Source organism: Lepeophtheirus salmonis, chromosome 5 (genome assembly GCF_016086655.4).
Source record: "Lepeophtheirus salmonis chromosome 5, UVic_Lsal_1.4, whole genome shotgun sequence".
In the NCBI taxonomy this organism is placed as follows: Eukaryota; Metazoa; Arthropoda; class Copepoda; order Siphonostomatoida; family Caligidae; genus Lepeophtheirus; species Lepeophtheirus salmonis.
In genome coordinates, this window is record NC_052135.2 from 27,228,284 (window position 1) to 27,254,612 (window position 26,329).

General features: G+C 29.1%; 1 protein-coding gene and 1 long non-coding RNA gene across 4 annotated transcripts in view; one reads left to right on the forward strand and one right to left on the reverse strand.

Moving 5' to 3' along the window:
• Positions 1-26,329, forward strand: part of LOC121117837 (uncharacterized) — a 90,819-nt gene that overhangs the window by 1,393 nt on the left and 63,097 nt on the right. The gene's annotated exons all lie outside the window — the stretch shown is intronic.
• LOC121117834 (uncharacterized) lies at positions 18,202-19,356 on the reverse strand. Its single transcript, XM_040712345.2, has 2 exons — positions 18,891-19,356; positions 18,202-18,835 (listed from the first exon to the last, which is right to left on the reverse strand). Exons 1-2 carry the CDS (start codon positions 19,286-19,288, stop codon positions 18,448-18,450), a joined length of 786 nt encoding a protein of 261 aa, XP_040568279.1. The 5' UTR covers positions 19,289-19,356; the 3' UTR covers positions 18,202-18,447.

Sequence of the window (26,329 nt, forward strand, 5' to 3'; positions counted from 1 at the left end):
AGATGCTCCCCTCAAACACACTTGTTCGTCAAAGATGAACAACTTCAAAAAAATTTATAAGTTCCATAATTGTATTCTCTCCCATATATAGAATCCCAGATATTTAATTGTGATTAATCTTTTTTATATCAGGGACTAAAGCAAGTTCTTCTCCACAGTAACTGTGAGAATTTAAATTTTAGTTCGACATTTTATGTAAATACACGGTTGATATAATCATTACTGGAAATTATATCATAATTTCTCTATAGTATTCTGGCCTGATGGTAATTCAAACCAAGATAGAATTCGGTTGACTTGTATAATTTAAGTCAAAGTTATTAGTGTCATCTGCATACTTAAATATGGATTTAACACAATTAATTATCGTTTTGTAAGTAATTAATTTTCTTTGACCGTTGTGAAAAGAGGCTCATTTACAATAAAGCATAATTTTACTAACATAAGGTATCCTTGTTTTCACCTGGGACTATCTTAAAAAAATTGGCATGTTCTCCAGTCCTGTACTACGTTGGAGAATTCATAAACAAGATTATAACAGCTGCTATGATAAAATCTCCAAAACCTTTGGCTTTTAGTATCCTAATTATATGTGCATGTGAAACAGTATCATAAGCTCTTTCAAAGAAAATGATCATCGTTGTACAATTTGTTATATCCTTCATTCAATGATCACCCATAAAATCCGGATGAGAATGGCGAATCATGCCAGAGAGCGATTTTATATTTTTTCTGACTTATAAAATTTTCTAGCAATCGATGGTACTTTCCTCTTTTGGGTACTAGTAATCAGTTGTTAATATAAGGTGGAAAACAATCCCTCATTATTATTTATTTTATTTTTGACTCAGTTAAACGCAATTCTGTTTGTATTACAGAATTACTTCTTTTGGAGGTTTCACACGAATTACATCAGCAAAGGTTATACTATTTGAAGATCATTTTATGCGAGTAGTAGATCTTATCAGAATCTTGACAACGATAAAGATCCTGATCGTATATTACTACTGTTTACTCCCAAAAAATTGTTTTTGTCCATTTTCAGTGACTTCAACAGTGGATACAGTGAATATCATTGTTTTTTTTTTAAAAGATATAAACGCTCCTCGTTAACTATTTCAAAAGTTCTATTTTCTGTATTAAGAATATATTTTTTGATTAGTTGATTGGGCAAAAGAGTGATACTTTTACGTTTATACTATATATTTTTATTTTTCGAATACTTATGCTTCTGAAGTCTACCTATATCTTCTTGATTATTAAATTTATTCGATACTTGTCGGTATTTCATTTTTGAGTGTTACTACTTGACCTAAGACAAACAATGTAGCAACAAGTGCGTGTCGCTAAAACTTATATTAAAAAAGAAAAGAAAGGGAACTACACATCTATGATCGTAAATCCTAAACATTTTTTTACGGTTGAGTTTTGTTGTTGTTGTGGCAACCTGAACAGTGGTTTTTATTTTCTAAAACTGTTATCAGTTATTAATAGAGTATGGTAAAAAGTATGGGGAAAAAGAAAAAATTGTTGTTGCGACTGCTCTTTATTTTATTTTTTTTAACGTCTAGGTGGCAATTAATGGAAGCCATGATATTTGAAGTTTACCTGCGGGATAACAATAAAATATTTTGTCAAATATGTCGCTCTAAGTACCCATATAGTTCCCAATCCAGAATGCAATGGTACAATGTATATTTGCCAAACTAGTCATGTATTGTCCTGTTGCCATGTGGAACAATCTAGATATACATTAGCTTAGAGTTTTTTTTTATGCATTCAAATCTATCTTTAAATTATAATATGTCACCGGTTTTTAAGTGCAGGGGGGGTGGCTAAGTCTCGTATAAAACACCATCTATATAAAAATAATGAAAATAATATATTTTCTACAAGAAAGTCATAACAATTTCTTTTTTATGAAATATTAAAAAAAAAGTTAATTAGGGGAATCGCTTTAATGAAATTCTGAAATTATATGATAGAGGTAAATGGTTAAGAAGGACTGTATTATGTACTAATTGATACTTGTCAAGACTTGACAGTCAACTTGAAAAAAAAGTTGGAAAGGGGAAGATGATAAAACTATGTTAACCATTTTTTATCTATTCTAACTTCTCATTAAAAATATTTTTTACTTTTTGTTCGAGTCCTTACTGATATAATATTTACCTTTATGTTTTTTTTATCAGATTATGTCTATAATCCCTTCAAATTGAATGAAAGGTACTCGTTAAAATTTTATATCAAGTTGTATAACTAGGAGAAAGTCTTGATAAAAAATTCATTTTCATAATAAAAGTACAATGATATTAGCTTTAAAACCATTTTGATTTTGCCGTAAATTATTATATCTAATGTTAAAACCCTAACTCATGAAATTTTTTTATTTAATAAGCATATGAACACTACTTGTAGACGAAGCTTCAGAGCTGGACTCTTTTTAATTATCCTAAAACAGTTTATACTACCTCAACGGAAGAATAATTACGTTACCCACCCATTTTTAGTTGTTCAAACATTTATTCATGTACTGGAATTAGTTGTTTTGATGTTTGCAAATAGTTTCTTCGTCCATCGTAACTATATTATTCAAAACAGATTTAAACATCGTTCTTTTGTCGATTACCATAGTTTTGAAACCTTGAAAGGATCAATATTGATACCAACAGTATAAAAAGAGTTCTAGTGTTGAACTAGCGTTAGTCCTAGGAACAAATAATAAAATGTAATTTTAATTGTTTAAAAAATCAAGTTGCTTTAATTTTGACAACTTGACCAAGACTGACCTGAGAACTACAACCCTATCTCTATAGAACAAGTGTAGGTGGAACCAATGAAATTTCTGGATATCACAACAATGCTACGCGCTACGTCTCTGACTATAATCTTATTTTGATATAAATGGTCAGACACTGAGGGTGATGTATGTAGATCTGTGATATATTGATATTATCAGGCCTATCCAAACTAAATATAATTTTAGGGAAATAACAACATTTAGCTAAACTAAGTTCGTCCATCCATGCAACTCTATTTTCGTGAAGAGAGTATCTTTTGCACATTAAAATTTTCATAATTCAAGGTGATATTTTCCCCATTGATATGCTTGTCGCTTCTTTCCTTAGAGTCTCTTTAATTAGAACTAGATACACGGTCACAACCTATCGATACATTGAATCAACATCTTGACATATCATAATTAATCAAAGATAAAATTGCTATGAAATATAATGAAATAAATATGAACATAATTTTTTAAAGAAATATATTTTATAATTTGACGTATTGTAAATACAATATAAAATATATATTATTCAACTTAATGGCTTTTTATATACCTAGTATTTTATTATTTGTGAATGTTGTACACTGGAATAAGTTCTTTTGAGATGTTTCTGCTTAGGTAGTCATATGATTGAAGTTTAATTAGCTTTTTTAAGTTGATTTTTTAATATAGTCAGTTAGGCTTTCAAAATATGTAATACAAAAATCTACATTATTACAAAGCTATTATATTTAACTTCTTAACGAAATTAATATTTCATTTATTTTTATCAATATGTAAAAATTTGTAAAAAATAATAAAAGTTTCAAAGTTGTATCTTATGGAAAAAAATAGATAATTTTTTGAAAGAAATGTTAAAAGTTTTTTAATATGATTATGTTGATGTATTTTATTCTAATATTTGTTATTAACTCGTAAGTTCTGATTCACTAGATGTATCTAATTAGTTATATCCAGTCATTGTCAGGATATTTAATAAATAGAACGATTTTTTTGTGAACTATTAATTCAATTGAAGATTACGAGTATAAATCATGTTGAAGTATTGTAAGTAATTTAACAAAAGCTGGCTGCTTAAGAATGAATTTGATAACCAAAGCAACCCACTGCATAATGGACAAGTTAATTTCCTGAAAATACGTATGAATAAGTTCGAATACCGTTAATTCCTATAAAAATAAATTAACATTTGACTTTTAAAATTGACTTCAAGATATTTCCTAGGTCCGATATATTAATTGTAGTATTAAAATTTGTACTTATACCTTATTGGTGAATTAAATGGAGGAAAAAAATAAAATAAAGAGTTTATATTATGATTATTTGGCTATTTTAAGAGGTGTCCGCATGATTTTTTTAGGGGTGTGAGGGAAAGGGATTGGTTCTTGGAAAAAAAATTGAAAAATTGTTAAATTAAATTTCTTGAATTTGTGTGAAATAAAAGAGCATTATCGTTTCCATTCAACTTCCTTCATGGGTTTGAAAATAAAAGACTGTTTATATTATTCACAACATGTACAAAGTATTTCCTTATATTTTGAGTTCCGATGACTTTTGATGCTGCATTGCTTACCAAATGTTGAAATACATACCTACATCCTAATATTGCTAGAGAAATGTCTGTGCTAACACCTCAAAAATATTATGATTTTCCATAAATGAACCAACTTTTTAAAAGACATTGCGTGTTGTAGTTGTCGTATCAAGTGGTCTGCAAAAAAAAAAAAAAAAAAAAAAAAAAAAAAAAAAAAAAAAAAATCAAAAACCTCACGTAAACCAGTAGCAGAGAAAAGTTTTCTTCATCTGTTGATCCATGAACCTTACCTTTAATTTCATTTTCTAAATTATTTGCTCCATAATATCAGCAGACACTTTTTAATTTTTATACTGACAGTGTTATTAGACAAGGATTGTATTCAATTCGTTAACATATTCATCTCTAAGCATAACTCGTAAATTTTCTGAGAGTTACCAAATATGAAGCTTCAATTACTACCATATTTTGCTCTTGGTACTTGCCGACAAAATCAAACTTTTTTTTTTACACCATCAGCTGTGTTCTTAAAATGCTGGACATACTTGCCAACAAAGTTAGGATTTTTAGTGTGAAACTGGGTTTCATTTTTTTTGGACTTCATCGATTCGGCTGAAATAATTTCAATTCAAATGACACTTCGTGTTTTTTCAATTCCTGCTTAACTATGAAAATAAATCCATACTTTAAAAATTCTTCAAATATTGTATATTATATTTATACAATAAAATATAATATACAATATTTGAATATTATTATTATTCATCATGGGCAATTTGAAAAATAAAAATTATAGTTTAGTTGACTATTATAGTTAGAGAATATGAACAAGAAAATACAACACAAGTACATTTGGTATAACACAATACCTTTTTTGAAGGCCTGAGGTGACCCCAGCTGGGAACTGCTGCCCTAGTACTACTTATTAATATTATAACTCCTTATCAAAATTGAAAACGGACATCCGGTGTCCGAAAATATGATTAACTCGATTTTTCAAAATTTGGATTTATTTGCCCAAATAAATTACGCTGACATCCCCAAAGATTATAAATATTAATAAAGTGTTTTATTAGAAGAGCCGTGCAATTCATATTGTTAAACTTGTTAGCTTATCAATTTTTTTAAAGAATGATGACGAAAATTTAATGGAATATCTTAGATATAAATATTAGTCGTTTTTTGTGTCACTTCAAAAAAGTTAAGTTGTTTATAATATAATATTATAGAGTTTTTCCAGAGTTGATACGATGTAGGAGTTATTTAAGTGATATATGTACCTCCAATTAATTTTTTTACTGGAACCATAACTTTTTTATGGGTCTTTATGAACTTTTATTCAATTTAGTGAGTAGCGTCAAAGTTATACATATATTTCAGTACGACTTTAGATGAATCCCTTGGAGGATCTACATTTATTTATATTCTCAGAGGTAGTTTTTACACTCTCCGTACATCCTTATGTGCATTAATCAACATTGCTTTATAACAATATTGTACAAAAATGTAATTCCTTTAAGGAATTCAGTGCACAAATTTTTTATGTCATGAATATAGATTTTTAATCTATACGAAAATAAATAATGTATAACTTATTTATGTAAGTCAAAGATTTGAATTAATAGTAAGTTATTTAAAAGAATGTAAAAAAAATGAAATACTTTTTTTACATCTCAAGATAATTAGAGACAAGGTATATCAGTTATCATTTTATCAAGGGAATAAGTTAGATTTGACAAATAGAAGATACATAAGTGAATGTGATAGCCTATCGGACACTCAACACACTCGTTAGGCGAATTAAGTGATACCAATGACTTCAAAAAATTGGGCATACTTTTAAATCTTTTATTAATGAAAAGAGTGTATCTGATTTACCTTGTATCGAAGTATTTTGATAAAATCCGTTCTTATTTTTTAAATAATTAAAAAATCCAAATCTTATGTACTACCTTTTTTGATTTCATAGTACGTAGATTCAGCTGTTTTAAATCTAATAAGAGGCAACTCATGACCATTAATAAAAACAGCTTAAATGAAAATATCTTAGTTTATTTAAAAAAAAACAACTTATGATGTGCATTATTTTTGGAGTTTTTAATTTAATGACATTTCTGGCGTGTTAGAAATATTCTAATTGGCACATTGAGTAGTGTTATTACTATTTTTCAAAGCTATCATTATTCTTTATTTTTTTTGGGGAGAACAAGTATAAAGTAACTATGTGTTTGTGTTTTCATAAAACACTAATGATTTATTGGGGAGTTATAGGTGTAAGTGCATAATGACATAATTTCTGGTTATGTCCTTGCTTGATACGGAGTAGGACTTGTGTTTAATTCCTTCATCTCATAGATGCTCGCAGTAAATTCAATAAAGCACTATGTTTGCTCTCCTCCCAAATTGTCGGAGTTACCATCTCATTTTTGGTTTCTTTTGTTTATAACATAGTTCTAACTAGTGTTGTGTCGGCTCCTATTTAGAACTAAAAAATGCAGTCTGTCCAGTTCAGTCCTAAGAACTTATAAAGTTCAGTTCTTGATAAAGTCACTCAAATTTATTTCTACTTTTTTAAATCCGTTCTAGTGTTGACAGTCTTAAGGACCTACTGGACTGAATAAATGACTTTTTTCAATTTTATGGAGAGAGGTTGAAAGATAGATTAAGGATACATATCTCAAGTTTGTGTTTTAATTCTTATGGAAAGAAACATTTATTTTACGTTTTCATACCATAACCGTAGTGCTTATAACTTTATTTAGACCCTCTTGCTCCATGGTCTTTTAAGTTACACATATTCACTAAAAAAACAAAAAAATGTTTATTTTCCTCTCTTAAATATTTTTACTACCATCTCCCTTCAACTTTTTTATTCTCATTACCCCATTTCTTCACACTATGAAAAATTATAAAATAGTGCTTACATATAGTACATACAAACTTTTTTCCCTACCTTCATTCAGGAAATAAAAGACATATTGACCTTTATTTCCCCCTATTTATTTTCTTTTTTTTCCATCATCATTTTTTATATTTATTACGGATGCTTAAATTGATTAAATTACATAAAATGAAAGAAAAAAAACGTTGGTGCTTAAAAAGTTTCAATAGAACTCTTTTGCAAAAAGTATATATATATACATGTGGCGCATCAACATAAAAATAATCTGAAAAAAAAGATAAAACATTTAGTTTATTATTTTACTTCGTATATACATACAGTCCAATATTTTAGTCAATTATAGGTTTTGTATTCAAATTTGGTGGAGGAGTTAAAATTGCAAAGGATTTTAGCCATAGTTGAAATCTTTATTTAATTTAATAGACTTAAATTGGATCTGATATAGCCTTTCAAATAAAACCAATCATTTTCTCTTTTTTTTAAACAATCAATTTCGGCTTCTTCAAGTGCAATTTTTGGCGCTTTCGAAAAGTTAATAAGAATAATTTGTTGATATAAATCGACTATAATTCGTCGAAGAATACAAATATAATCCACATTCATTTTGATAAAATACATTTGAACTTGCTTTTGTTCTGTACACATGTATATTGTACACGTCCTGTATAACTATAAATATACGTATTTCCTTCTAAATCACTCGTTCTTTATAGTCGATATCCTTCAAGGTACTGAAAGGAGGGGGGAGGTTATATTTACAACATTAAAATATAAATGAATTAGGTTTTTTTTTTAAAGACCGAGATGTAAATTAAAATAAAAAGCATAACATATAGGTTGTAAATACATTTTTTTAGATTCAAAACATATTTTGAATATTTTTTGAACTTTTTTGAATCGGGAAAATTGCCTTGTATGTTTAATAAGTGACGAAAAATTTTTGATATTTAAAAAATTCTCATTTTATCATCAAATGGATAAAAATCATTGCTTTTTGTACATTGAAGGCATACAACTTTATAATGAAAAAAACAAAAAAAAAAAAAAAAACACGTTAAAAGTTAATTTTTTAAAAGTTATTCAAGATTTGTTGCTAGAGAAACTACTCCTATATTTATTGATTTTTTTTCTGTTGACCTTACTTATATCGGAACTGGCGGTGTCTCCCGCGCGAGATTGAGCGATAACATGTCTGTGATGCTTTTCGATGTTCTGGATTGCACCTACTCTACCTACATAAAAGGGATCCACATATTTTCCCTGGCAGAGAGCTAGTACATGAAATGTGTCCCTATGTAAGTCACAAAAGCAGAAATTTGTTGTTATTTTGACTTCTTTACGTTTTTCAAGCTACCACCTTCAAAAGTAGTGTATTTTTTAAGCCACATTTTTTTAATTTGATTAACTTTGGGAGAGTATCAAATAAGCATTAAATACTGACCAACATGAGGACTAACATTGTTTATTTTAAATTTGGATTTTAAGGAAGCATGTCTTGGACTGGTAGCAAGACTCATTGATTTTTTCTAATGTTTCTTTAATTGGCTAGATGTAGTTGTACTAATTAATATTGAATAAACATAATAGTATTACAATTACTCCATCGAACATAAAAATGGTATTTGTCCATATTCATAATTTATATTTTCTTTTCTTGCAGTGTTTGTGAATCGAACCTACGTACATTGAGTTCAAGAGAACATTGATCTAATTATATCATTAAGACCAACTTTTAAGCCTTAAATAAACTATTTGCAACTAAAGATTCAATGTTAGTAAATTTGATTTCGACTCTTTTGATTGTTGAATTACGGAATAGGATTACTAGCCCTTTGCGTATCCGAATGCTGCTCGTAATAAATGAAATATAGTCGGTATTTAATAATTAATTAGGTATAAATCTGTTAAGTTTTTAAATCATATACAAGTTTTATTCAAAGTATACGTCGTTACCTTAGTTGGCTCTCGTAATTTCTCCTCAAAAAACAAAGCATTTCAACCCAGTAAGGTTAAGAACAACACTGATATGTGGAAAAGCAGTAGAAAACTCGATAGAAAAAAAATAAAAATAGTAATTTATGTTTAGTGACTCAACGGCGTACAGTAGAAGAAAAAAGTATTTGATAGCTTGTTGATTTGATTTTTTTCACTGTCAAAGATTTTATATGGGATTGAGCAAGGTTAATATAAATACAAGGTTATACCATAACGTGTGTACAACTGATGTTTTACTTCCACCACGCTTTTAAAAATAGACGTCATAGACTATGAGGGGTTGCGTGTTTTCTCAAAATCTTAGTTGTTTTTTGTTAGTTAAGAATTTATTGCTGTTTACCATAGTACATACATACATACATTATAAAATAATACAGATATGCATACATTACAAAACTATACATATATACGGCAAAGAGCACGACCACACAAAGGGGTATATGTTGGGGGAAGTTGATCTTAAGTCCTGCTTAATTTTATGGTTATTATTAATAATTTTGTACATTTCATAAATTTACGAAGATCTTCATCCTCTTGATATAAGAGCAGCTAATACTTTTTTTCTTTCGTTTTTGGTTTGGCAACCAAATCGAAGAATATATCTAATTGTGACTGCTTTTTGCCATCATTACTTTTTGAATATATATTTGAATTTTTCCAGAGGTTTTTACAGCTGCTGCTTGATTTAGTAGGTCTTCCCTTGGCTCATCTGACATTCCGTGGTCCCTCAGTTGTAGTTTCTCTAACACTGCCAGTTTCCTTGGCCTTTGGAGTATCTTTACAATTATTTTTATCAGTGCCAGCATCAACACAACCATTTACAATTTCCTCCTTGGAACTATCAGTACAGTCATAATCAATGGTAATTGTGTTGTGTAGATTACAATTATAATCACAGGGTTTACAATTGTCATCTTTGTCTTATCAACTTTTACATAGTTTCCTCACTTTCTTGAGTTAAGGGTGCGTTCCGAGGGTCCTAAAAGCTCACCTTTCCTGCGGAAGCCACTTTGAGGTCAAATGCTGCTTGATCCACATAAAGGTGTAGGACTTTTCCTAACTGTGTTATTTCAGATTTGGTCATCCCAGTAGTCGGTATGATACATCTAATTGAAAATTCTAGCAATAATGGCGTCATAGACTATGAGTGGTTGTGTATTCTATCAAAATCTGCCCATCGTGCAACAGTCGGTACGATACATCAAATTGAAATTTCTAGCAAACTCGATTATATGATGGTCTAACCTTTTATTTCTATTAACCTTGGGATTGTGTTTCAGAAACTGGCTAGTTCGTTCTATGACTTTTATTTGATTTTTCTTAACTCACCCCTTTTTTAGTTTTGCATTATGTTTTGGGTCATTGTTCTGCTGGAAGACCCATTACAGGATCCTATTTCCAGTGGCTTGGCTTAAGGGGTATCGCCTATGATTTATCGGTACATGTCCCCGTCTATTCTCCCTTCCATGCGGTGATGTCTTACAGCTGACCATAAGTAGTACAACAAGAAGCGAACTAATTCTATCCAAGTCGTTAGATGTACAATTTAATGTACATATGTATTCCGTCAGAGAGGCAAAAAATTTACCAAAGTAGAATTTACACACAACTTTATATCATTTGCAAAATAATTCAATTTAATATTAACATATTATTTGAAGAATGAGGACAACTAGAAAAAAACAGTAAAAATAAATATAAAATGATTCCCTCAAGAGAACTATATTCAAACATTACATTCATATTCCTATATATATATATATATATACAGGCAACAGAACATTAGCTGTTATGTGGGTTAGTCATCCAACTCATTATTTTAGTTTCCGTTTCATAAAAAAAACCAATCGTATAAGCCCCTATTATAGGAATACTCATTTAATCTATAAAAATTTATATCCGTTTTGTGTGAGATGAATATTTTAATGAATTATATGATTTTGTCTCTCAAAGTGCATTTAAAATTTTCTTCGTAGGTGCAAATACTTTTTTTTGAAAGTGCAAATAAGATATTGGGACAACTTAAATGATAATAATTCGTTTAGTTTCTTTTTATACATGCGTAAAGCATATAAATAAGTTGAAGAAGCTTTTTCAATGGAGCGTAGTTTATATTTAACCTTTTAATTAATTTAGTTGGTAAATTTAGTGATATATTAAAGAAATAACTTATATTAATAGGCTAAATAGTATACACATAAGTGGGCATGAATCAATGTTCTTTAGATAACTGCAATACAATTATATAAATATTCATTAGACTTGTACAATTTTTGAGTCAATATTGTTTTTTTCAACAAATAATTTTTTTACGCAAGACCATGAGGCCTCTCATGCCATTTTAACAAAATAAACAATATTTTTTACTAGAAAAATTATAAAAGCTACAATTTTGACACATATTTGGATCCGAACAAGAGGCCTAAAAATGGTCAATTTTCATCCAAAATTCTATTTTTTTTTCCTTCAAATTAAGATGATTAGACCAAATATGGTCTGATAAACCTCAAAATTTGCCAAAGTTATTTTTTCATTCTTCCAAGCCGAATAACCAAGTTAAGGGGGAAAAGATTAACCCCAAAACGGGGCAGTCCAATTTTCATTAATTAATTTCTAGGCTTTCAAGTTCATTGTTATATATGTAAGTCATTAAAAATTAACTAGTACTTAAACCCTTGTCAGTGAAGTTGTAACTGTTTTACATTCCGTTAAAACTACTTTTTAGCAAAATTTTTAATATTTTACTGAAATGTTCTGTCCGAATAAATGCATTTTTTTGGTTGCTGTAACAATGTCTTTTTCATGAATTATTCGTATATTTTCTAATTATTAATCAAATTTGAGTGAATTTCATTAATTTGTTTGTTTCAGAGTCTATCTTTTTTTTTCCTTTGTTGTATGTGAGCATGGTGTTACCTTGGTAATATTAAGGTCAATAGAAAAACAAGGTTAGACCATCATGTAATCGGCCTTGCTATAACTTTCAATTTGATATATCGTACAGATAGCTGGGTAAACCAGGTAGATTTTAACAAAAACAAAAACACGCAACCAATAGTCAATAAGGCTAGAATTTTCAATTTGATGTATCTTACCAACTGGTGGGCAAGAAATCAGATTTTGACAATACACGCAACCACTCATACACTATGACGTCAATATTAAGAAGTGTGGAATTCAGACAAGTCAAACACACGTTATGGTATAACCTTTTATTTCTATTAACTTTTTTTAATACAAAATTAAACAGTGTATTTTGTTGTCGGTTGTATATGTATCTGCTTCTTTTGTCTTAATCAGTGTTCTTAATGTTTATTGGTTGAATTAAAACTACCTTTTCTAAGCTGACAGCAATCCCCATCAATTAATGAATAATAATTTCAAAGTTAAAAAGATTACTAATTGATTTTGGACCTTTGTTTCTTTCTTTTCTGAGGATAGGTTATGTGATGAATAAAAGTAACAACGTGTGAGGCGTAAGTGTTGCAAATTGCTAATCAACTTTTATTTTATATACCACGTGTACCCTCAGCAAAGTCAAAATTATTTCAAAGATCTTTTTTTATCAAAAATTAAATTCTAATGTTTTAACAATAAAAATAACAAATTATATCGTTTTGAGACCCCAAATGAATGTTGTTAGGACTATGTTGAAAAAAGATGTATTTTTCGTTTTTGCCTGAAATCATACAAGAAAGGCAGTTAATTATATCCATGTTTTTTTATTAGTTTGCTCAACTTGGGAAAATAGAACGGATATACAGTATACTTATTACTTTTTTTATGTAGTTATGTAATATTTCATTAGTAGACCTAGGAATACAACTTTTAGCCTTCCCCATCGATTTCTATTAAAAAGTTAAAGAAAAGGAATTGATTAGTAAAAGACTAAGAATAATATGCAATTGCTGGTTCTAAGGGTATAAACTAATTCTATCATAATATTTACAACTGTACATATACCGAAATCTACTAATGAAATTACTTAATTACATAAAATTATTCAAAAACAAATATTTGAAAAGAATTAAATCAAAATAGGAAATGACATCAGATAAGTTGCGTGAGGTTTAAAGTAAATAGTATCATTCAGATACTTAAAAAGGTCTAACAAACTTTTAGAATGGAAAAAAAATGAAAATATATATTGGATACTTTCATTGTCTACTCTCAATCAGTCGTAACATTGCTCTCACTATTAGTTTGATTTATTTTTCTTTTCTCCTTCTAGCCCAACTTCTCACATACAATATCAAAAGTGACTAAAGGAAAATGACTTCATTACTTATTATTAGTGTTCTAATATAATGCTAAATAGCGGAGCGCACAATTAATTATTCGAAAAATATCACTAATATAATTTAAAGAACATTATCTTGTAAAAAACGTTAATTTTATTGAATAAGTTCTCACAATATAAATTATTAAGTCATTTTTTTCAGTTACTCTTAATTTTTGATGTGAGAAGTTGAGATAGAAGAATAATATAAAAATAAAACAAATTTAAGTGAATTATCAAAAAAATTAAGGAGGAAAGACGACCCACAGGAGATTTACTTGCTTAAATTGAGTGACCAAATTCAACTTTTTATAAAGTATTTAATGTAGTTATGTTACAAAGGAGGGAGTCTTTTTTTCGCTTACTTATTAAGTTGCTCGAACAGCTGATCGATAAGAAGTTTCGTTACTCATAAAACGCCATAAAGAACAAAAACAAAAAAAACAACTAATGAATAATTAATTTAATGACTTTTTCTTTAAGACATTACAAAAACCTTACCTTAATAATATTTTAGAGTGTTGAAACTATATTTGCATTCCATTATTCAAGAAAAAGTTACTATATACATCTATATTTATTAACTTAAAATAAACTCCGAATTAACTTCGACGTTTTTGGGCCAAAAGTGACAATTCTAATTAATAGAGAATTATTTTTAACCTAAGTAAGCTTGAATATTTTATTATTCATTATTCTTTTAAATTATAAATTTGATGAATTTTTTTAATAGACATAAAAAAATGTATTCTGATAATTTTCTAGAGGGCTTAAACTATATTGACATTGCAAACATTCAAGAAAAAGTTATAATATTCAGCTTCATTTAATAACTTTAAATGTCCCTTCTAATTGTCTTCGACGTTTTGGGCCCAAAATAACCATTCTAATTAAAAAAGAATTCTTTTTTAAACATGCGCAAGCTAGAACAGTTTTTATGAGATGAATCAGTTTGTTGTCGCTCATAAATAGAAGATGTAATGAATTGCAGATTTGAGTGGCAGTTTGAGGGTAAAAATTACCCCTTCCATTTGAGAAAGAAAAATTCTGAAAACACTTAAGGAAGCTTGAATATTTTTATATTGATTGGTGAAAAAATATTTAAGTTGATTTACGGAATCCATTTTTATGAAATGAAGAAGTTTGTAATCGCTAATAGATAATTTGAACTTTTTTATTTTCAAATTGTCTTCAACGTTTTTGGGCCAAAAATAGAAAACAGATAAAAATTGATGAATGTATTTTTGTATTTGTACTTTGTATTAGATGAATAAGTTTGTAGACCCTTATAAATGATGAGTTGAGTGTCTTGTTTTTTTATGCTCAGTCCTTTCCGATCACTGAATGAGAAACATACAATTCACTCGTAGGAAAGTGTAGGTTCTGTGATTGAAAATACGACAGTCCTAAATGAAGAAACCCATAATGTGAGTGTGATCATAATAAACAAATTCCGTGGTTAACCGTGGAAACCAGTTCTTAGTACGTACAATTCAAAGAGAATACTGTTTTAATTTTCGCCACTAATCTCCGGATTTTCTCAGTAAACAGCCAATAGATTTTAATAATTGAGGTATTTATGGAAGAGACACTCTATACACAAAGTAAGAACCCATATTCGAATTCATATTTTGACCTTTTTCAGACTGTGGAACATTACCTATTTAATGTGATGACGATTTAAACATAAAATTGCGCCGCTTTATATTTATAAAATTCATAGAAAAGATACGTTGTAAAAACATTTCATTTTTTACGATATTATTAATACAAGAATAAAAATATATTTCATGCTTAAGTAGGATCACTGAAAAATAAAAATAAAACTACTATTAATTAGTATGTATGTAAGTTGTATTATAAGTTTGATTCCTTCTTTTAAATTCAGAAATATTGAAGCCATCTCTACAATATTCCTTCAATTATGTAAAAGTTCAACCGTATTTGCAATCTGCGATCCTCCTCATATGTCCAAATACGTCAGGAATCAGTTTGCAGATTACAAAACCATTATATGGCTCAATAAAGGTGTGATCTTAAAGAACTCCATGAAATTCAGTCTAAGCATAATTTTAGGGTTGGTAATAAGCCAACGGGACTCCATATTTCATTTAAAAATTACCTAAATTTGAATTGCATCCCACCCCATAGGAATAGGAATCAAAAGAACGACGTTCGCATCCTCAGGATCCTTTATGGGAGCAGATAACAGAGAAGGGGAGGAATAAAGAATTCATGAGTTAATTCCATACTGAACAAATGTACTGCACCAATGGGTATGGATAAGTAACTATTTTACAGGTTCTCAAAAGATTATTTTGAGAGTTTAAATGATTTTTTGGTCCAACGGGACTAAAACAAGTTTTTTTTACTTAAATCAATAATTGTTTCCCTAGTAATAACAAAATTATTTGACTGCTATGGCTCTAAAAACTCAGATTATGAGTTATTTTCAAAATGTTGTATCTTTATTTCTTTTAAATCCCCGAATTTGAATATGATATCGAATATATCCCTATAATATAACACAAACGTAAACAACTGAAGGTAGTAATTATTTCTATACCCATCATGATGATTAAACTATTTAGTATTTACAAATATTTGTTCGTATGTTCATAATATTCTATAAACGCTCATTTAAAAAAATCGTACTTGATTCTACCACATTTGAAATTGTATTTCTTTTTTTATTAAGGTATGTTATGGAAGTTTATTCTTTTTTATTATGAAATTTTAATATTATGATTGTATAAAGTATACCAATACAAATCATAAATCTTCCACTTCCTTCAACAATGAATTGTATAAGTAATTATCTATGGATACAAATGAAGTAGTAAAATCATAAATAATATTATGTAAAAGGCATTTTTTGTTTTTACTCCGGTTTGGTTGGGGAATACATAATGAGGATATTGTTTCCTTTCCTTAAGGAACATATTTGTAATTATGAAAAAGGAGTTGGGGTTCGAAAAGCGTAATGTTTTTTTCTTTAGAATAAACCAGAAACATAAACTATTAATTAAAACCATAGTTATAAAAGATGTTATTGAAACAGAATGCATAACCAGAGCCCAATAAGAAGAGTTACGTCACGAAATTTCGATGCCCCTTGTGACAGATATCAAATGGACCAAAAATAACTTGAAGACAAAAAATGAATGCAAAAAAATTACCTTATTTATTTTACATACACGCTTAATTATTATAAACAAATGGAATTATTAATTTAATAATAATTTCTTTAATTTACTTTATTTCGTATACACATGCTTCTGCTTCCGAAAGTAGAAGACGCTATTCTATTTTCTTTGATAATCACAGTTTACACTCGTTAATGTATTTGCATTCTATTCTTTACATACTTATAAAAATTTATGACATTTGGTGACATTTATAGACAACTTAATTAATGGAACCGCTACTTCAGTTATTAAGTTTAAATTTTTTTCCATTTTTTAAAATTGATATATATATAAGATTTGAATCAGCCTCTATTTTTGCAAAATCATCCAAACAGGTATTGGCACAATAGATTAATCCTCCATTGAACTATTTAGAGTACCACATCAAATTTTGATTTTGGAATATCAAGACTTACAACTAAGAAAATTTATCTGGTCTGAATTAAATACCGAAGAGATGCGCATTTTTAAAGACTAAAACTTTGATTCTGCGTCCCAATTTTGGCAATCTTTCTCCTTCAACTTCTTGTTTAATTCCTCTATTTTTGCTTCATAGACTCCAAATTTGATTTGTAGGTTGGTATTAATATCCTTTAGATGTTTTACCTCAGAAGAAATATCTGTAATACATATACATATATAAAGAACTTGTTTCCCAAGTATACTGGACGAGTGGAAAAAAAACCTGTCAATACGACCACTACTTGTTTTTAAGACTTTAAAACTATAACTATCTACGTAACCTCCATGAATTCACCTTTTTAACGGAATGAAGAAGGCGAGTTCTACAAAGGGGGGAACAAATTCCATACATCATGAGGGAAAATAACAAAAACTATAAAGTGACACCATATGTGGTATCATACAAAGTTAAATTTTTGCGTGAAAAACTCCACAGCCATGTATCTCCTTCCTAACTGTCCTCTTTCTCCGATCCTGTCTACTCTTGAAATTTTGTTCAGTGACGTTTTTTTATAAATTAATTAAATGTACAATTTTATGGAGGACCAATTTTACATTTTAAAAGTCTTCTTAAATCAAATATAATTGAAACCTCAATAGATACAAATATATTTTATAAAAATACAAAAACAAGAATAAATAATATTTTATTGTTAAAATTTATTAACCTCCAAATGTTAACGGCATCTACCCCCCATAACCATAAGTCCAAGTGTCTTATTTTTGGAAATGCAAATATGATCTGTTGCCTGTTGTAGGTACATTATGTAAATGAAGCAATTCACGTTTACCTTTTGTGAGAGTATTTAATCGTTCATTCATATTTAAATGGTCAAATATACATTTATGTTTGCAGTTAGCTACACCTCAAAAATACGTCTATAGCTCATAGATGGCAAAAAATTAAAGCTAAACAAAAACACGTGTCATAAATACCAGGAAATTATCTACTTCCTCTTGTTCGTCTATTATTCATGGATTTATGTAGATATGAATAAATTAAGCCATAATAATCTACATTTCGCTACCTCTTAATTAATAATAACCTCAACATTCATATTTTTAATTTATTAATAAACCTATTACATAATGTGTTAACAGAGATACTTTACATACAAACGAAAAAAAAATATTATGTTTTATTTACATTAACTCGAATACTTAAATTACATTGAATACAACATTCACTTGAATAAACAATTTCAGATCATGAATGAAAAGATCAAATCTTGTTGTTGAGAGATTCATACCAAAATATATTTTTAATTTATATAAATAACAGGAATACATTGTATGTAGTTAACTCTTCATTGTGATAGGAACTGCCCGTTCACCCTCCTGAACAATTGCCTTAATTTTAGGGGCAGTTATGACTAGAACACCATCAGAGGACAAATTAGAATTGACTGTTTCGGGCTTAGTATTCTTGGGAAGTGTGTATTTCCTCATGAATTGTTTTGAAACAAACTTGCAACCATCTTCAGATTTTTCCTCATGCTTTGCCTCAATACTTATCACTCCATCCTTGATATTGACTTTGAGTTCATCAGGGCGATATTGATGAGTATCAAGACTGATTTCAAATTTATCTTCTTCATCTTTGATGCGAATAACTTGTTCGTCTTTGTCTTGAAAGATGTTTAAATCCTTGTGGAAATCATTGTTGAATATGCTGGGCATGAGCCACCTAAAGAAAAAAATGAAATATAAATTTTCAACTGTGATCAAAATGAAGTGATTACCTTCGAGAGAAAAACCATGGGTTGGCATCCCCATGGATTCCATTGTCTTGAAATAAAGATCTTTCTTTGTTATTAAATGAGACACCAGGTCCCCCTACAGATGATTCCTTCCTTTCAGAAGTCATGGAAGAGGAAGAATCCTTTTTATCTGCTGAAGAAGATTCTTTTTTACCGGACGAGCTAGATTCCTGTTGAACGGAATAGGAGGAGCGACTACTGTTCATGTTACTATCCATTTTTTTCACATCTTCTTGAAACTTTTCAAACACTTCTTGAGATCGCTTCATCATTTCTTCTTGGACCTTATGGAAGTCGTCCCACGTCGAAGAGAAAAATGGATCATTCCAAAAGAAATCTCTAAGTGTCACTGGAACACGACTACTATTTTCCAAAGACATGATCCTGAATATATATTTATTTATTAGACCCACTTACTTTGCACTCAATATTTAATAACTAATTTCCTGAGTCGCCAATACGCTTGTTTAAATAGTTAAAATGAGATGAAAGGAAATTTCGAGAGCGATTAGCGTATGTTTTTAAAATAAGGAAAAAGCATAATGCGTAAGCTCTTAGGTAATCATTCTATCTAAGGAAAATTGGCCTCATTCTAGTCATAAAAAGTAAATAAAGTTCTAGAGGAATCTTCATAGATTATAAACTTAAATGTCAATTTTTTTTCTTCCATAAGCGTTGTTCAATAATAGCTAGACGTCACGTAATTAAATTCAAAGCATCGATCATGTTGTTAAATAATATAAAATATCTCATAAGCGATTATAATCCTCGGCTTCCTCTCCATGGAAGGGAAATACTTATAACTGATAAGTTAAACACAATTTGAATATAAAGTGTTTACTTATGGTTATTTGTCAGAACTCGATCTAGAACCTCACTTCTTGATCTGATTACTTATCGACCAATTTTTCTTCTCTTTTCCTCCTTCAATGGCGTTATCCTTATTTTAATTAAACACTTAATATTTCAAATTCTTACATTCACTTATTTATGTTTTTTAGTTGTATAATTATTATTTGGAATTAGTCTGTTTTCTGTTTTGGATTACAAACTTTTATGATTTTGCAGAACTTTAATATGTATAAAAAAATAATAATATAAAATAAAATGAATACAAAAATGCTGATGAAACCTTGTGACGTCATAATCAGCCTAGCATGAGTCATAAACATAAATATTTTTATTATGTATTTAATATTTATCCATTATAAATTTTATTTTTACAGAGGTGAAATATATTACAAAAAAAAACAAACAACTGAATCAAGGACTTTAAATAGGTTCCTGCGATGTGTATTGAGTGTATAATTTATTGACACCAAATTGACTTCTATTTGATGGATAAACACCGGGTTATAGCACTTTTTATAGGCCAAAAATTGAATTTTCTTCTTATACCTCCTCAAAAAATGACGTCACTTGTTCTTTGGAATTTTATGTTTATATAAATAGATGCCACATTACCGAATTATTTAATAATTGGACCTATAGAATAAAAAGGAGAAAAGAGTGAGTTACCCTTTTGCTGTTGGCAGCCATCTTGAGTACCTATTTGTACGAAAAATTCTTAAGTGGCTTTACTTATTCATTAATAAGTTATTGCAAATTATTGGTACATACAAGTCGACCGATTACCTTGTCTTGTGTCGCATTTGGTATAGAAAAGTATGCTGATGGAAATTCAATTTCATATAATGGGGTTCCGACCCAGTATCCAGAGAGTTGTATACAATGGGTAAGGAACCTCAAGCGAGATGACTTTACACTCAAAAAGTTTTTGTGAATTTGTTTGGAACATTTTACTCCTGAATACTTGAATCGGACTCTGGACGTTGTAAGGCTGAGAAAAAATACTGTGCCTACTCTATTTGAAGCATTCTAGCCTCGCCTTCAAGAAGAAGCCGCAAGAACTCGTCGAAAATGTAAGTCTCCTACAAGGAGGTCCTCCTCACCTCCTAAAAATGTGCAATTGGATCATCCCTATTTTCTCTCATCAGCTCAAGTCATAAAACAGAAGCTCCAATGGCAAACGAATATGATTTTCAAGCTTGCAGACCATTCTAAAAAATACAGATGTCAACGGAATAAAATCTTCAACAAGGTAGGAAATTGGTTGATGTTCTCAAAGACCTGAGGTCCAAGAAAATACGATCCATTTATCCATTCTTGATAAAGGGTTTCAGGAACGTTAGACATGATACAATGTCTTAACGTTCCTGAAAACCTTTTAAAAAGGTCGTAAGTCGGAAGTGGTGTAAAGGGAAGTTGCATTAGCTACTCACCTGAGTATTTGCTTTCACATTGTCATTCCACTCGACAAAAACGTATTGTCATGTAGGAAATACCTTTGACTTATGCCAACCAAGTCTCAGTACCATTTGAAACTGATACTTCAATATGGATAGTGATCCGAGTTTTATTCAATCTTCCTTTGATATTCTTAAATCGAAGGGTAATATAGCTCTCAAATCGGAAGAAGAAATTCTCGTCAATTTGACATTAGACGAAATGTCAGTGTTCATTTTCAAATAAGCTTCATAATGAAGCAATTCTGATAATTAAAAAAAAAGAATTTATCTCTTTCGAAACATATTCTTTTTAAGAATCAATGATACAAATGTATTAAATATCATGTTTCTTTTATATTAGTTATTTCTAAAAATAAATAGTAGCAAAGATTATTGTAATAAAGTGATTATAGTTTATTGTTGGTTCTGATGCAACATACTTCTCAAGGAACACTGACTTTGTTGTATAACATTTTTTATGAATGAGAAGGATAAGGTAGTAGAGCAAGATGTAAGTGAGTGTAGACGCTGAACGTTGAGAATGTAAGAGTGCTTTAACCAAAGGAAGGATTCCGATTATAGGCATTAACAGACGACATAGTAAATAAATCAATTTGGATTAAAGGGCAAGGAGAAGAACTGGAATCTTATCCTTATCTAAGGCGCTATACAGCTTCGAGAATATCGTTGTGCCTCCAATGTTCGAATTGAGAGATAAGTCTCCTTTATATCTTCATATACAAATTATAGGCACCTAACATGGCTGCCGACAGCTGATGGTTGACTTTTATTTTCTTTACCTATTGAAGATTCAGTTTTTATATGAGTCTGTGTCCCATGTCCTACACTCAGAGCCATCTGTTGACATTTATATTACAACGCACCCTTTCATTAAATTGAAGAGGTTATAAATTAATGAATATATTTATATAAGATACAGTTGGTAATAACAATTTTCAATTATAACTAAAAATATGTAACATGGAACAAACTTCCTTATTGGATGACATCACAATTTCGATTGAATGTTTTTTTATATAGATGACGTAAGAACGTTTCTTTCATATTTTGTTTATCAGTCATTGTGCTTAAGAAACAAATTTTCACTAGTCCAAAAAAAGCTATATCAGTGGATGCAATTTTATAAAATTATACCCTTTGATTCATAAAAGTATTAAGTTTACCTAATTCTCTCCTTAGTTGACCGGTAATGTCTGAATGTTGACGAAAATTAATCTTTTTTAAAACACAAATTTAAAATTTTTTCAATTTTGAATGTTTTAGAGCTATTTAAAATGATTATTTTGCTTTAAAAGAGTTGTAGATGACGAAACAATATATTATTAGACATAGCCAAATGTACTCCCTTTGTCTCGTAGCTATCAAACGAAATATGTTAGTAAAAATCAATTTTTTGAAGTCATATAATGTCGATATCAGCTGAAATAATTTTGACAGTTCATAAACAAAACCGTTAAGTTTTCCGAATTATACCTGTAATTTTCGGGGGATATCAGAAGGTTGACGAAAATTAACCTTTTTCAATAGACAAATTATGAAAAGGTAATTTTTGAATGTATTATAGCTGTAATGACTATTTTTTTTTTTTTTTTTTTTTTTTACAAAGTTGTAGCTGACATTAAAATGTATTGTCGCTTTATATAAAAATCTGTTTTCTATGTCTTGTAGCCTACTAAATTTGTGTTTACGAAACAACATTTTACAAGTGCAATAATGTCTATGTCTGCTGAAATAATTTTATGAAATTTTGCTAGTTGATAGAAAAAAGTCTAAAGTATACTGGATCATATCTATATTTTACCGGAGATATCTGAAAGTCGACGAAATTAACTTTAAAAAGTCGATTTTTAATGTTTAGAGCTGTTGAAACAAAAAAATATTTTACACAGAGTTTTAGCTCGGTACATGAAAAATAGTTAGCTGAAAAAAAAAACTAAGAAAAATAATTACATTTGACAGAGTATTTTACGATAGAAGAAATGCATATATTTATTTTCTTTTGAAAAAATAAGAAACCTCTATAAGTAAGTATACTAATTTGAGGGTGGCACCCTCTAGGTTTGTAAACTACCTAAAATATAAGGTGTGTTGATAAGAAACTTACATTGCAGTCTGGTTGACGTTAGCTAACCATTTTTTGATGACGTCACAGGGGACCCAAGCTCAGTTTTACTCACTACTGATAAATGCTAATTATAGATCATTACAAGAAGCCGAAGGAGGATAAAAAAGTTGTGAACTGCGTGGAAATACATTTAATTTATAGTGATTTGGATGGATCTTTCGTACGAAGGATTCTGATATATTCATATTATATCCCTTCCGTTCTTTGGGAATTTAAATTCTTTCCGATTGGATATCCAATACGTCCTCTGAACCTCTCTTCAACTTCTTGTTTAAAGATCTCGCCTCTTAGTCTTTGTTCCTCACTCGGTGGATATCATATTTATTAACATTGTGCAAATGTGCTTTACATCGAGGTCTATCATAGTGACTTCTGACCTCGTGAATCATTGTCTATATGCTGAAGAACGCATAAATTCTTCCAGATCTTTTACCAAATCATCGTATACTTCTACATATAAGAACTATGGAGTTCCATAAAATGACAGAATAATTGACTATAATATCTAGTACTCATCTACTTCTCCTTAATTGAAGTGTTTGAGTCCTTTTCTCCTTAAGTCAATTCTGCTTCGCCTTCTACTATAAGAAAAATATTTCATTGATAAGTTTCCTTGATGCCTATAACGCATAATTGTATGGTCTATATGAATAATTATATAACCTGGACACTTTAAGCCTCATCCCTGATTAGTGATTTCTTTAATATTTGTGAGTCTCTTTTGTGATCGAAAAACAAGTGGAAGATGATTCTAGATTTTAAAGTAAATGTGCCTCTCTTTTTTCGATAGTTTAGTCTGTAAGGTATATTCTATTCTGCTATTGCATATAAATAGTTATGTGAACCATTAAGTGATTATGGATTAAAAATATAAGTGACTTCTTAACACTTGTAGATTTTATTGGAATCTTAGAATGCCGTTGTAATTTTCAAACTTATTGACTCAAGAATCATCTTCTAAGCAGCTAAATTGTTTGTTAGTATATTTGAATATTATTCTCTCTTATAAATGACAAATTCAGATCTTAATAATAGTTTATGTTTTTCAAATGAGCATTTCATATTTAGTGTATTATATCTACTTATTCTGAATATATCATTCGGTATATTTATTTGAAAATGTATATTCTGAACTTTTTTTCATCTGTTCATTACAACTTCTAATCTATTTAAAAAAAAAAAAATTTTACTACCACAATAGCCTGAGGGTAAAAATTTACACTTATAGAATTGTCTAATAAGAAAATAAAATACTATCATATGATGTATTAATATCATTAGTTATATAATTTTGAATTTCCTCCTCAAATGACTCCTCTGTGACGTCTTCAAAATAGCCAGTACAATTGTCAACAAAAGCAAATAAATCTCTTATCAACTTAGCTTACATATAGTCACCTTGATTCTTAACTTCTTTTATTTCAAACAACATGTCCACACATATTATTTACCTAAATAAAATTTAACTTGAATATAAAGCTACTACATTTAGACAAATAGTAATAGAGTACCCGTCATTGCTCGAAGTTATTTGAAGATAATAAACGACGAAGCATGGCATTTTATTTATTATTATCTAGAATTCCATGGATAAGCTAATAATAATAAGTAGTAAGATAACCATAATTCTTATCTAAAGAATGAGAATGTAGTTACATCAGATTCTCTTGATCTTTTTCAACGAGTTTATCATTCTCTTAACGCGATGATCTTCCCTTCTACAGTTTCGTTCTTACGACATTTTTTCTGTTGCTGTTTTGAGAGTTAAATAATTCGTATTCTTCGGCCGTGCATAATATTTTATTTGGAAGGGGCTTATTATTTTAGAAGAGACAAGAATAGAGATAAAAATCCCGGACCATTAATATTTTTCATACCATATGATACTTTTTGGGGTGCATTGTATTAGTTTGCCTGCACGTCATACTTTCTCTTTCTATCTCGAAATTGGAGAAATAAAATTCAATTATTATAACCTTTTAAAAGTAAGAAAATAACTTTGCAAAGCGAAAAATATATTATTGCTACGTAGGTTACAAAAGTAGAAGGCGCCCCCATAAAATTGGCATACCTACTTATAAAGGTTTTTCTTCTTTTTTCTAAAAAAAAAAATTAGCATAGACACTTTATCACTAATTACTCCATAAATTCGAATTTTTTTTTTTTTTTTTTTTTTTTCAGCTATCTATTCTGTGTAAACCAATTTACAATTCTGTGTGAAATATTGATATGATTAGGTAAACTTAAGGATTTTGTCTATCAAGTAGCAAAATTTAAAGAAAAAATTGATCGACAGACTTAAACATTATTGGATTTGCAAAATTGTAATTTCTAAATCACAAATTTAGTTGGCTATGAAACCTAAATAGCTAATTTAACTATGGCTACGTATTCTTTCTTTTGTCAGCTTAAAAAAAATCGACTTCAAACTCATACAAATTCATTTGAATTCAACCTTTTCAAATTCGTTTTAAAAGAAAGTTAATTTTTGTCAAATTCCGTAAATCTCCGGTAAAATATGGGTAGGATCCGTTAAACTTTTTTCCGATTTTTTTTTATCAAATAGCTAAATTAAAAAAAAACCCGATCAACTGACATAGTCATTGTTGGACTTGCAAAATTGTGTTCACAATGACTCATAAACAAAATATGAAATATTGAAGAGATGTTATGACGTCCACTATAAAAAACCTTCAATCTAAAGTGTGATGTCATACTATAAGGAAGTGTGTTTGTATGTTGTATATTTTTTAATTAACATTTAAAATTGTTATTATCAACTGTATTTTAGATATTTACGTTAAATACAATAATTTATATTTCTAATTTGAGATATAACTTTTTGATTTAATGAAAGGTTGCGTTGTAGTATAATTAATAAAATAAACATAAACAGATGTGCATTGGCTTTAAAGATGGCATCTATCGATATATATATATATATAAACATAAAATTCATAAGAACAAGTGACCTCAGTTTTTTCAGG

Coding starts and splice junctions, on each gene's coding strand:
- LOC121117834 (XM_040712345.2), bottom strand. CDS start 19,288: ATGTCTTTGGAAAATAGTAGTCGTGTTCCAGTGACACTTAGAGATTTC. Junction 18,836..18,890: donor CCATGGTTTTTCTCTCGAAG/GTAATCACTTCA, acceptor TTTTTTCTTTAG/GTGGCTCATGCCCAGCATAT.